The sequence below is a fragment of the Haemaphysalis longicornis genome, unplaced genomic scaffold, assembly GCF_048455015.1.
Source record: "Haemaphysalis longicornis isolate Haplotype H1 unplaced genomic scaffold, Haemaphysalis longicornis Haplotype H1 scaffold_6, whole genome shotgun sequence".
NCBI classification, from domain to species: domain Eukaryota; kingdom Metazoa; phylum Arthropoda; class Arachnida; order Ixodida; family Ixodidae; genus Haemaphysalis; species Haemaphysalis longicornis.
This window is the reverse complement of record NW_027526407.1, coordinates 62,018,973-62,032,320: the sequence shown is the minus strand read 5'-3', so window position 1 is coordinate 62,032,320 and position 13,348 is coordinate 62,018,973. Positions and strand designations below refer to the sequence as shown.

The window sequence follows — 13,348 nt, the reverse complement described above, 5'->3', positions numbered from 1 at the left end:
CGGTCAAATAAAACTCTCTTCTGCCGTGGTTAACGTTCCTGTATGTTGCCCTTCACGTACGCAAAATGTCGTCCAGCGCTTCGAACAATCAATGGCAGGAAAAAGAAAACCACATTTGAGAAAAACACGCGATAACGCGGCCGTATCTCTAGTGTAACCGCTATCACCACCTGCTGAGCATGCACCATTGGCTGAACATTCGGAGAAGAAATGGGCGGGCAGTGTTGGCTGACGGCTTGGGGAGCGTACAGGACGGCCGAGCAAAGGGAGCAACAAAATAGCAGGAAAGAAGCACCCGCTATCGGCGTTTTGCGCACGGCGCGCTGTAGGCCCTTTTCCTGCCCGAAGAAGATTGCGGCGGTGTATCCGGTGGCTTTGGATAGCGGCGGAATGGCTGGCGCCCAACGCGGAAAACCAAATGGGTTCGTTTGTTTTCGTTACGCTATTGCCTTGAATCTTTTCTGTTATAAGACATGCCTGCACCTCATAATTTTAAAGTCGCTTACAATTCTCCTGAGAACACACGCTTGCTTCTTGAGCGACCGCAGTTGTGACGTTGTGATAGGTACAACGGTAGTAGTTGCGTTACATTTTTCTTTGAAATTGCCATTTCATTTTTAGTTGACAATGGCCATGTTAGCATCGCACTGGTGTGACGGTGTGCATAACTTCTGACCCTAGTATGGGGGAACAATGGCCATGTTAGCATCGCACTGGTGTGACGGTGTGAATAACGTCTGAGCCTAGTATGGGGGCACGTTTGAGGATACCAGTCTTGCCCGATTATCGCATCGCGGGGTCAATTTAACCCGGAACAGAGCATTGAAATTGGAGTTAGGGGAAAGTAGGCCCCAGAGAAGCATCACCGGAAAGAAAAGTTTCAAGAAAAAATTCACCTTACTGCAAGAACTTACTGCGGTACAAAATTCGAAGCTTGTCATGAGAAGTTACAAGGCGAAAACGTCTTTTCATAACTGCTTAGGGCAACAAGCAATTGCGGGCTACCTTTTAATGTAGTTCAGTTGTGTGTGCGCACATTCCAATTTCGCAAAGCCTCCACTAACCTCAAGCAAATGGTGTAATTTAAGTATTTTCCTCCATATTTTGCTATTGAACCATACTCACCGTGACACTTATTACGCGGAAAATTTCTGTAATTTGCATAGGTTAGCCAACTAACTTTCAGAAAATTATCCGAAATGCATGCCTCCTCCTTTACAAGAAAAACGTTTGTGCGTTATCTGCAATTTCGTCATCAATATTCTGGTCACGGTGCAGTGCGCGTTGTTCAAAATATTTGCCTACGTGTTTGCACTCGACTTCACATGTAAGCCCTGCAAAGACACTGCAGCGAAAGTACGAGACAACTTGTGTGACTTCTTGGTTGGTCGCCTTTATGAACGCTGTGCTAGACCCCTTCGGAAACTGTCTTTTTGAATGTATTGGTTTGATAATGAAAAATATAGAAGGAAGCCAAATTCTGAGTGGTGTGTGCGTTCGACGAAACCGATCCCGCCAGAGATACATTGCCCACCATTTCATTTTTTACAACTAATTGTGTAGGGAGCCCGGTACGGCAACGTGTGGGAAATAATCTTGGCAGTTACACAAAGGTAATCTACAATTGTTCATGCTGCCGGCTAGTTATGCTATATTCGGTGCCAGTTCGGTGCAAAATTCGCGTGCTTTCTGGTATAGCTCTCAAGATGGTTATTCTCGCTTTTACACACGACAACATCGTTAAACAATGCGAGAACGCTTGGCCATCGATACATGCACCGCAACCTGTTATAACCGCCTGGGCGACCAGTGAGATTGCCGTACGCTGCTATGGCAGCTGGGCGTGTGAAGGCTATTGCAAATTTTTTCTTGTTTTGGTGGTAAGCTTCGACACATTGCACCACTTTAAAGTTATCCTACTATGATAACGAGGGAATTAAGTTATGATTTCGCATTTGAGTAATCTAGAAGGTGGAACGTGAGCTTGGCACAGCCAATATGATAAATGACAGCGGGGACATGCTGCATGTGCTATACTCGGTCCCGTCAATGATCTGGCATTTACAGTGGCATTTTCCCGGCCTTGCACCGCTGAGGAACACTCACAAGGGTGTCAGCATTGTTTAACGGGAGGAAAGATAAAAAGTAGCGCGTCCACTCCCAAAAGATGGCGCGTGAGTAGTACCAACGCGGGAAAATAGAATTGAACAAAGGTCAAAGGTTCGTGGGGCAGATGAAACAGCAGTTAGGGGGCACGGGCCGCTCAAGACTATCGTCTTTCAACAACTGCAGCGCAGAAAGCAAATACTCAGCCCATTTATTCTTTCACAAGAATAGTTACGAGTTAGTGCCGTGTCGCCATTTCGACTTTTACACATTCTTCAATCCTTTGTTGCCAGACGTGAAACTTTACCAGATTACGTAGCTATCACCGCTCGTCAGTGGCACTAGCCAAGGCTCTTCATCGCGAAAAAGAAACGTTTGCATCCAAGACTGTCATTCAATAGCCCAAACGTGGCCAACAAATACCGACAGGCTACCATATACATATAGGCTTTTTAAACAAACAAACAGTGTGTAATGGAACAGGACTACGACGAAAGACAAGATGGGTTCAGGACCATGGCTGAAATTTATGGAAATAATGAACATAAGTAATTATAGTCGACCCGAAGCTTTCCTCTCGGTTGTATGCAAGAGATTCGGCATTACAAGTAGCGCTAAGCTGGAAAATGTAGAAATAGGCTTTATTATGATTGCATACGGTATTATGGTGACAGAATTTACTATCAGTATGAAATAAGTTTCAGTATGAACATACTGCTACAGACGCATCCGAGCGTTGTGTAGCTAGCACTGTAACAATATACGGGAAAAACTGGAGTAAACATATTGCTCTCAAACAGGCTTAATTCGAATTTGCTACTTTTGTTTAAGTCCTTATATAGCATCATCATTTGGTAAGACTGTACGTCATTAGTAGAAATATAATTTCTGCGGAAATCTGTCCGCTACTTTCTTTTATTTCGAGTTACTCCTACTTCCCGTATGCAAAGATTGTGTAATCGGCACAATAGGATAGGCGAGTCACCTTGATTATATTGTTTTATTTAAACTCACTTTGGCTAAAATGAATTGATCGCAGTTTTCTATTTTTATTTTTCCAGTCTATTTTCCGTTTCAGGCTACATATCTATATTGCTTCATTTTCTGTTTTTAGATGATAATGATGATGTGCCCCATCGGGTACATGCGCCCAAAACCGCCAGTTTTATCAATGAATCGACAGATTTAGTCCATGCAATGCTATAAAAGGCTCGCTAGCCGACCTTGCGTGATTGGCGCATTGATAAAGCTGTCTTACTTGTGCGCATAGGCAAAAAACGGTATATTTGTATGTTTGTCTTTTAAATGAATTTGATGTGAGTCTGAGCCGTCGCAGTTCCTCCTCTTTTCACTCATTTTTTCTTCCTAAAAATCTAACACCAACTAGTCCTACAAGTCGACCCAGTGTACCGTAGGCATTTGTTTATTTTTTTAAAGCTGTCATTCGTATGGTACTGCGCGTGCTCTTAACACCCGTGCAACGTGCAAAATGCAGCCCTTAAATATGTCCCGGCACAAAAATTGACGTTATATATATATATATTTTTTTTTGGGGGGGGGGGGGGGGGGGGGCTGCAAATGTACGCTGACCCGTAGTGCACCCCGAAATTGCAGCTGTACGTGGCAGCGTCCTTCTAGCTTGTCCCACCTTTAAAAGAATTTTTTGAAGGATCAGCCGCCAATTTTTTCGACATTTAACAGTAAAATTTACACCTGTATTTTATCCTGACGAGGCCTTCCTAATTCGCAACTGTGTTCCAATTTAGTACTCGCGGAAAAAAGCTATGCTGAGGTGTCCCTTTTTTTCCTTCCTTTAAACAGGCGAATGGGGAGTCGAGCCAATGTTTAAAAACAAAGGTTTGCGCAAATTACTCACATTACTAAACGGAAGATTGATACCTGCAGACAGGCAGCACAGAAACACCAAGGAGGAAAGCAAAATACTTTTTAAGAATTGATAAAAACGTCTCCAGATTTAAAAATCTGTATGACTTTACCAATACGCCCCAGAGATTTTTACAGCCTGTTCACCGGTACGTCGCCACAACTGATGATCTAAAAACATTATTTCCACAACGTACAGCATTCAGATAGTTTAATGCAGCTAATTATGAAGGAAATGCCAGCAGCTCAAAGTAATTAAACGTGATACAATGGAAACAAGTTTGTTTGCGCTGGCACAATCTACATCTAGTCCGGGAGGCCCTGACCATTAGCGCCTGAAGCTCATCACAAACAGTTCATTCACTCGCTCACTTTACCGCAGTCTGTACTTCAAACTTGTCCTATTCATGACGGACTAAACCCCTGTTTTCAAATACACTCACACGCTATCCGAATCCATTAATGTTATTGTAAGATGTACGACCCGCGGTATGCTTTGCACTTTCAAAGCTTTCTAGGATCTTGCCATAGACGCTACACTGTTTTGTTCAGGAAAGTCCTCGCAAATGACCAAATGAAAAACTATCTTTCTGTTAGTCAATACAACTTGCGAAGACATCGTTCTTTAGGCGGAGCGAAGTTTTTTCAATAGTCGAAAATAAGAAACCGCTGATATTCGGCAGTGAACCAGAGCTTTACTCGGTGCTTCTATGGAACAATACCATAGGCAAAAATGTAACGTGGCATGAAAAAACTGTGATGTTTCCCGTCTAAATTCCACCTCTAAAAATCCTCTTTCATATATTCACGGTAATTTCGAGTCTGCAAACATTTCAGTAAGTGCAAGTTGCTCACCCGCCACGGTGACTCAGTGGCGGTGTTGGGCTGCTGGGCACGAGGACGCGGGCTCTTTGCCTGGCTGCGGCGGCCGCTTTCCTGGTGGAGGCGAAAAGCAAAAACGCCTGTGTGCACTAGATTTCAGCGCACGTTAAACATCCCCAGGTGGTCAAAATTAATCTGGAGTCCTCCATTACGGCGCACCTCATCGCATGCGTTGCGTCGGCGCGTAAAACCATACAAGCAATCAGCAAGTGCAAGTTGCTCGCCCCTGCCTTGTTACCCCTGCGTCATTTCAAATTTTTACATTCAGGCTTTTTAGAGGCTAATGTATCTGCTTTCTGCACGAACATTTTTTTTTAACTGCGAAGAGCGTTTTTCAACCAAGAGGTTAGTCTTTGCAGCTAAGCACACTGGTACTGTACGTAATTTTATGGTGCATTCGGGCTATCTTCTCAGCAGTTTCGCCAAGAATAAATGTTTTCATAACGCCTTCTCTTCTTGGCAAGTGCAGTGTATGTTCAAGTTGGAGCAGCGAGAAAGACGGCATCAGTGACAGTTAGGAAACAACGTATTACACTTACCAAGCATTGCGACGCAGTGTTAAGTTGTACACACCAAGATTACGTGCACACCAACCGCACTGAAATGCATGCAGGAAAATTTCTAATATTTACTTCGGCTTGCAGGAATTTGGTCAGGATGACGCTTTCAAAGGACGTCCTAATTTTATGCCCGGTTTACCAGAGTAGCACAGCCGGTCTTGGGTGTTGTGCGGAGTGCGGCTACATCCCTGAAGAGGTGTACCATCTTTCGTGCTACCACCTCCTTTGTAAGCAGTGCTTCTATGCTAGCACGGAGTACGTCTGCAAATTACACAAGCAGAAGACCAAGATAAAACTGGTTTGTAAGCCTTTTCTCAATATTTCTGTAAAACGTCTTTCTGGCAGTAAGTGAAAATGTGTGTGCATCTACGCGACTGGGAGTATCTGGACACAGGATGATCGTAATCCCTTGCCCGTTCCTATCACACCAAAAAAAGCCCAGCGAAGTGGTTGGGGTTATCAAGCCCCAAGTCTGAAACGTGGTTGGTCATAACATAACCAACAAGTTTTCAATCGCACTTACCAATAGCTTTTTACAAGCATGTTCACCTGGCCGCAGTGTCAACGATCACCCCAAACACAGCATAATTGTTCGGATTTCATGTTTACTTTTCTTACTTAGTTACTGCCATTGTACCTGGGTGGTTCAGTTTTATCCTAGCCAACATACAACGGCCGTTTATTCTCAGAGTTTTCGTTGCGGCGCTATCTAGCATTGCCATGGGAGTGGTGGCTCCTTGTTTATATGCTAATTCTTCTCCTGAAATCCCCCCTTACAAGAACCCCAATTTCCTACGGGCTGTAGGCGCTTTTTAACATGAAAGTGTTTTTTTTTTCGGATACACCAAGATTTCGTTGACGTCATATCCGACACGGAAGGGACGCCAGTACAACGAAGCAAGTGGCCTGTAGAGGGTGCCCCCTTGCACACAGGGTCTCCTTGAGCAACTTTTAGAACTAAAGAGTACGTTATACTTGGGGTTGTTTGTTTTTGGGTTTGATATTTTAACACGAAAGTGTTTTGTGCCGCGATACCCCAAGCTTTCGCTCACGTCATATTCATCTCAGAAATGACGCCAGTACACCTTTGGCGGAACGAGGCGCCAGCAGGACGTCGCTCGCCAAGCACACCCACAAGACAGCCGCCGACCCGCAAATCATGCGCAGCCGCAGATTTCGCTGCACATTACAGTTTTGTGTTTTACCGGTTCCTACGACAGAGGATTGAACCACATTTTTTTTTAAATTGGCTTGGCAAGGGTAGTGCGAGATAGGGTGTAAACTTTCCTTCCCAAGGTACCACGCATCATCTCCACGGAGCCCTAATAATGACTGACTGATCATTTTCCCTTCGTCCCCTTCCCCAACTACGTCCAAGTGGCCTCCCTCACCTTAATACATGTTATTTGATTCAAACTACAAATAATATTATTCCTCAAGCACGTTAAGACCTATGTACACGTTTGAGCGGTTCAACGTCCTATAATGTTTAGAACAGTACTACTAAATTCTGAGTTAGTCTGTTTTTTTTTTTTCATTCTACTCTAGAAGACCCGCCACGGTAGCTCAGTGGCTATGGCGTTGAGCTGCTGAGTACGAGGAGGCGGGTTCGATTTCCGGCCATGGCAGCCGCTTTTCTGATGGAGGCGAAAAACAAAAACAACCGTGTGTGCGAGATTTCGGCGCACGTTAAAGATCCCCAGGTGGTCAGAATAAATCCTGAGCCCTCCACTACGACGCACCTCATCGCCCATGTTGCGTCAACGCGTTAAACCCTACAATCAATCAATCTTTCTTCTGTAGAAACCCATCGATTGGGAGCCGGTGGAAATTCCAGATTGTTTGCAGTTCAACGGGAGAAAACTAAATACGACCAGCACACAGACCATTTTACACAGACCACCACTTCCATGCGTTGAGATACAAAGCTATTGACCCGTCTTTCACGTGCCTCAAGTTCATGAAACCCACTGAACTGATTTTCGGGTGCTTTCTGGTAGAAAACCTAAAACTGACTTTGGTAGAGGCCATACAAAATTATTTGCTATGATTTGAGAACCCAACAGAATAGTGGAAAATACATGATTTCCTCCGCCTTCCCTCATCAAAATCTTTTTCCGTTCTTTTCTAAAATGCAGGGAGTTGAATACCCCCACACTTTCAACTTGAGCCTGCTCAAGATATTCTTGCAATGTCCTCGGTGTCGAGAAGTGCACAGGTACAACGATATGAAGGTGAGAAAACAGTGTGTATTCTCAAACATATTGACCACGTAACTTAGCGTGCAACATATTGCGCACGCACAGGAAGCAAACAGAAATGCGGCTGGTGGGCGTCACTTGCTTTCCTCTTGTACAAGAACAGGTTCTATTTCTGGCGTCCAATTCAAGAAAACATTCAAACATTTGTTGGCCGAGACAACCGGCCTGTATATTAAGAATCATAAAAATAGGAATTCTTCGCTCAAAGCAACTTCAAAAAAAGGCGTGCGATGGAAAAACAACAAATATTAAGCGACAGTTTTTTTGGCAACTTAACGCAACAGTAATACTTTTGTATTACCCAATTGATATTGTTGTGTATTCTTCCGCATCATACAGAAGCCCCTAGAGCTTGAAAAATTGAATCTATTTAAAAATTTGTCTTTCGTCACCCATGGTCAGAAAAGGCCCACGAGCATCACCTGGATGATGATGGTGGAACTGAATGTAAGGTCATGCGGCTAAAAAAGTAGTGGGATCAATGTGTTGTGAATAATGTTGATTCATGTGTGCTGACCCATTCTTGCCTAAGCAGAAGAATGCACTTTGGAGCATTCGTATTGTGCCCTCCAGCGATTAGTTGTTAATGCTCCTCTTCGAACCAGAGTATTATATAGTACTTGCAAAAACATAAACCATAGTTGTGTTGTTGTTCTGAGGACATTCTCACCTTTCTACATTACGTATGCAACTTGCCATATTTTACAGTCAATTGTGGCCACAGCTTCATGCATATCTAAGATATTTCGTCATATTTACATATTCATGAGCGAACATTCCGATGCAGCGACAGTACCACCAATGCTCTAGCAATAGTAGAAACACAATGTTAGCAACTACGATTAGGAAGGGGAGAGGGCCGAACCCCTCCACGGTAAAGTATTAAAAAAGCAGTGCGCTTGGACGTTTAAACATTTCAATATTTTTTTATCGCGGACGCGTTTGCTTGAACTCAAAATTAATCTGTTATTTTTCTAGACACACATACAGACCAAGCACGAGGAATGTTTGGAACGGCAACATTTTCCTCTCAAGAAAAAGGTGAGGTTTTTTTATAAAATACGAGTTTATACGGACAATGCTAATGAGCTGGTCTTGCTGTGGCCATAGTTTTCTGCACAGCGCAAATAGATTTCAATAAAAATCAGTTCCCGCAGCGGGACCAGGCAACATGCTTGTGTACATGTACGTGTATCAGCACAGTTGTAACAAAAGGCAACCAATTAATGTCCACGGTATAGGGATATGTCTCCCCTCTAGACCCTACCTTCTCCCGATTTTCATCTTACTTAGGTGGCACCAGTGGCAAGGAACCATTTTCAGTGCTCATTTTGAACACCGAAGTTTAATGAGCTGTAAAATTAGTTCCAAGGATGCATCAAAATACTGCTTCAATTATTGCATTCACCAGGGTTCATAGAATTGGAAAATATAAATATTAGTTTTATGACCCCCTCTGTTTTCTTTATTGTTTGACCAAAAATGGCTAATTATCTCTAATTATCTTGGTAACTAATCAGCCAGCTAAAAAAATAATGGCACATTCGAAATCGGTCGGGAAAATGCCGCAAGACTGACAAGTTTCACGAAGTTTACTTGCAAATTAAAAGAAGTTGCTTTAAAACCGCTGTCCCCCTTAACTTGAATAGGCCTGCCATCTATTTGAACCTCCTCACAAATTTATTGCGCTTCTGTGTGCACCTAAGCGTCCTCCCTTCCACCTTGATACGTCTTTTGCGCATTGTATGATCATGTTCAAGGCAACGTTAATGGGTGAGCCTTTAAATGATCTGAGGAGCACTTGTACATTATGGTTGTATACATAATGATACAGCTATACGTATTTTTAATTTAATACTGAAGAAAAGGCGCAAAATCGGTTTCTCTTCCTATCATTTGTACAAATTTGATTCCCAGAATATTGCTGCAATATTATAGCGGTTTTTTTAGCCAACATTGTTATGCCCACCTGTAATCGGCTAATACAACGGAGATATTTTAAGACGATGGATTCAACGTGAATGTTTCATAGAGGTCGTGTGCATGCACTGCAGTTTTCCTACTGAAAGTAATATACCGTAATTCATCCGTTGTTTTGGCTAGGCCACCGACCCTTGTGCCATTTTAATGTAATACCATTATGGCACTTTTGTTGTACCCACAAACCGGCCCAAAATAACCTATCTTCTTTAGCAGGTAGCCTACGAAATGTGTAATCTCAAGAAACAGTGTACTCAGTCATGAAGAAGCTAGAACGGTGATACCTAAGGACAGTCACGACTGCTTCAAAACTTTTCTGATTGTGTAGTTTTGTGTTTCATCAAACTTATTTTTTTCTGATGGCTCTGAGGACTCCAAGCCACATGCGCCGGCGTTTGTTCGCCAGGACTATGCATCTGTTGCCCGAGGAAGATGTGAATCGGTGCCTACAGCCTCTCAGAACACAAGAGGACGAAGTGAAGCTACGGCGAAAAAGGTAAGCACGAAGAGTTGGTATTAACTGGATGGAATATTCACGCCATTGTTTATTCACAAGTGGTTCGTAGTTTACTGAGGCCATTGTGCGGTATACTGAGCCGATGCGGTTCAACTGTGGGCGTTCCAGTAGAGGAGCAAAAATAGACATCACGAGCACTGTGGCTTGCTGTAGCATTGTTTTTTTTATGTCTTATATTCGCAACGGCCAGCTGGCCAGTTCCTGATACAGGATTGGCACGTGTCAAATGGCGTAAGACAAGTAAAAAGTGTACACACTAAACCTTCATGGCAAGACACTAACTCTCAGAACGTTTTTGACAAAAGTGGCCGGCAGTGCCATACAGGTCGTTCGCCTCAACCCTCTTTGATGTGATAGGAACGAGCAGCTGCGCAAGGAATTGCCTACATTTAATGTATTCGTTATATCCAAGGCCACCCTACTCTTCATCCAAAAAAAGCCTACTTGTCTTTGAAATACTCGTGGAATTTCAGGAAGATCAAGATTTCTCTTCCCCCAACCGTACCTAGGTGCCCATACAGTGGCAATCACAACACACCAAACTTATTCCATCTCATCAAAGCATGTTCAGTTGACTAAACTGTCAGCGAGAAATTTCCGATGCTCCCGTCGTCCTCTGCACAACATGTCCATGGTTTCAGAAACAACCCTCAAATATTTGAAAAATCGCCCTTTCGTCTGAAACATATTCTCTATAACGGATAATTATGTTTAATAGTTACTTTCTCACCTCCCTAAATGACTCCAATTGTCGCACATAATTGATTCTTGTAATAATTTGCATGTGCTACTGAGTCTACAAAAATATGCGCCTGTGGTACAACTATGGGCGTGACCCACCTTAAAGTGGAGGTGAAGACACTAGGCACAATTTACAAACTTTACTTGAACGATCTTCCACCAGCCTTTCTTCCTCCCTTGCACTTTCTCATCTTGTGAGAGTAGGTTTAAGGATCCTCTGCAAGGAACTTCTTTCTCTTCCTTCTTAGCTGACTACAAAATTCAAGATATGACAAGCCCTTTCATTAAAATAGTAGTTTATACACATGCGGCCATCGTATGAACGAAATTTTATTTCGAGGTTAATTGGCTGTGTATTGCATCAATGCGTGTGTAATTTCACAAGACTGGCATCTAATGCGGATTCTCAAAAGTCTATGGCTAACGGTCCGTCCAGACGTAACACTATATACGTATGCTAAAATTCCGTCCACACGGAACGGAGCGCTGCGGGTTATCCTTCCGTCCAGACGGAATACAGCTGAGCCTAGCGTTCCGTCCAGACGGAGCCGGCGGAAAATTTCTACAGTTCCGTCCAGACGACAGTAAAACCGGCTGATTAGACGCCATCTCGAGTGTTCATATTTGGTGTAGGGGTTGCGCCTCGGATAATGGCACTATCGTACCGGGTTCGATTCCCCCGGGACATGCTTTATTTTTTGCGTGGTTGTGCCAGCGTTTTGTAACAGCCAACTTCGCGCCCACTTTGCACTTGACGCGGTGAGAGCGGTCGGTCTAAATTTTGTACTATTGTACTCAACAGAGCCAAGTGCGACGTAGCCATTGCTAGTTACGCTCGCTCTGCTGTAATTATTACCAGTGGTTAATTATTTAAGTGATTCAGGCTGCTCAGTGAGCGGAAGCGGTTTGGCCGGTTGGGTAAACATCAAGAAAGAGTGCTCTCAACGCGAGTTATGTTTTCTCTGGACAGAACTTTAGTGACAGTTGCCTTTCCGTCTTCACGGAACGCGAAGAGAAAAGTGTCGAGTTCCGTCCAGACGGAAAGGCAACTTTCAGTAAAGTTCCGTACAGAGGAAACACAACTCGCGTTGAGAGCAGTCTTTTTTATTTTTACCCAACCTGCCAAATCACTTCCGCTCACTGACTAGCCATGATCACAATTTATTATTAATCATTATTAATATTCACAGATGGTGGGACTAACTTTAGATCAATCCGAACGGATCTCCAAGCCGCCACCCGCGTTACAATATTTCACCCAGTCATGGGCACATTACCGAAAAAAAGTAACAGTGTTACAGTTACAGTTACCTAACCCAAAAAAGTAACTCTGTTACACTTACAGTTACGAATTTTCCAAAAGTAACTTGTTACAGTTACAGTTACTGGAAAAAAGTAACGTCGTTACTTTTCCGTTACTGTATAAAACTAAGTAATAGCTAAAAAATTTGGCTTATTTAATAGTAACGCACGAAGGCATGCAGGCAGTAAAAATTACACGTAGTAAAGCATACCCTAGGGGAACCTAAAATGATGCACACTCATGCCCTAACCAACAATCGTTGTGTACGCCTCATTAGTTTCATTACGGCAGTTCTCTATCCATCATGGGGAACTTTATTTTTTTGTTGCTGCACTCTCGCTGTGAGAACTTTATTTGCAAACATCATTGTAGCATAGAATTAGTTGTTTTTCAAAGTTGGAATCCGAGAGGCCGAACTTACACTACGCAGAGCTGGAGGACGACACAGCCGAAACAATCTTTCAATGTCAACTTAATTAATTTTCGCCTACAATGCCGTCGCTCGACCGCCCAGCGTAGTGAGAGAGAATGGGAAAAAGGAGGCAGAGGTGGCGAGAAACGGGCGTGGGAGTACATCGGTTGTCGAGGTGTTTTTGAAAGATACCCCCCAAAAAAAGCGCTTCGTTAACTTTTTGTTTCGTACTTTTGGTCAGAGACGGGGACCAATTTGAGCCATTGACGAAGCGGCGTTTGTCCGTGGGCCCTCGGAGTCGTTCTCCCGCCCCAACCCCCAGCCACCCCCATCCCCGGTATGAGACAAGGTATTTCCAAAGGGAATAGAAACTGAAGTGAACGCTTTACTGTTTTCCCCCTCTTCCTCCCCCCTGTCCTCACAAAGTAAGATTTTGCCGTCTCGACGGGAAAACACTGCTCTCACAATCCCAGCCTTCCACAGCAATCACGTCGCCGATCCCAGGAACCCCTCCCTTCGTTTGCTTTGAGGCGTAGGCCGAACGAAGCTCGCCCAAGTATTCCTTGCACCCAACATTCAGGAGCAGATACAGCTACTGTTTTCGTTTCGACCACAGCCTTCGAAACGAAGTCGCGGGGCTTTCCAAGAACATTTCTTCGTGCAGTGGCAGTGTGGTCAGACGTCTTCCGGCCAAGATGCTGG

General features: G+C 43.7%; 1 protein-coding gene across 6 annotated transcripts in view; it reads left to right on the top strand.

Moving 5' to 3' along the window:
• The first annotated feature begins 203 nt into the window (after positions 1–203).
• Positions 204–13,348, top strand: part of LOC144142799 (uncharacterized) — a 40,444-nt gene continuing 27,299 nt past the window's right edge. For 3 of the 6 annotated variants that reach the window (XM_077674554.1, XM_077674551.1, XM_077674549.1), the window contains exons 1-5: positions 206–422; positions 5,517–5,730; positions 7,571–7,666; positions 8,672–8,734; positions 10,044–10,169. In XM_077674554.1, the coding sequence (XP_077530680.1) occupies positions 211–422; positions 5,517–5,730; positions 7,571–7,666; positions 8,672–8,734; positions 10,044–10,169 (711 nt within the window). In that variant the 5' untranslated portion in view covers positions 206–210. Of the gene's footprint in view, positions 423–5,516; positions 5,731–7,570; positions 7,667–8,671; positions 8,735–10,043; positions 10,170–13,348 lie in introns of all 6 variants that reach the window. The other 3 variants (XM_077674552.1, XM_077674550.1, XM_077674548.1) reach the window with 2 other exon arrangements.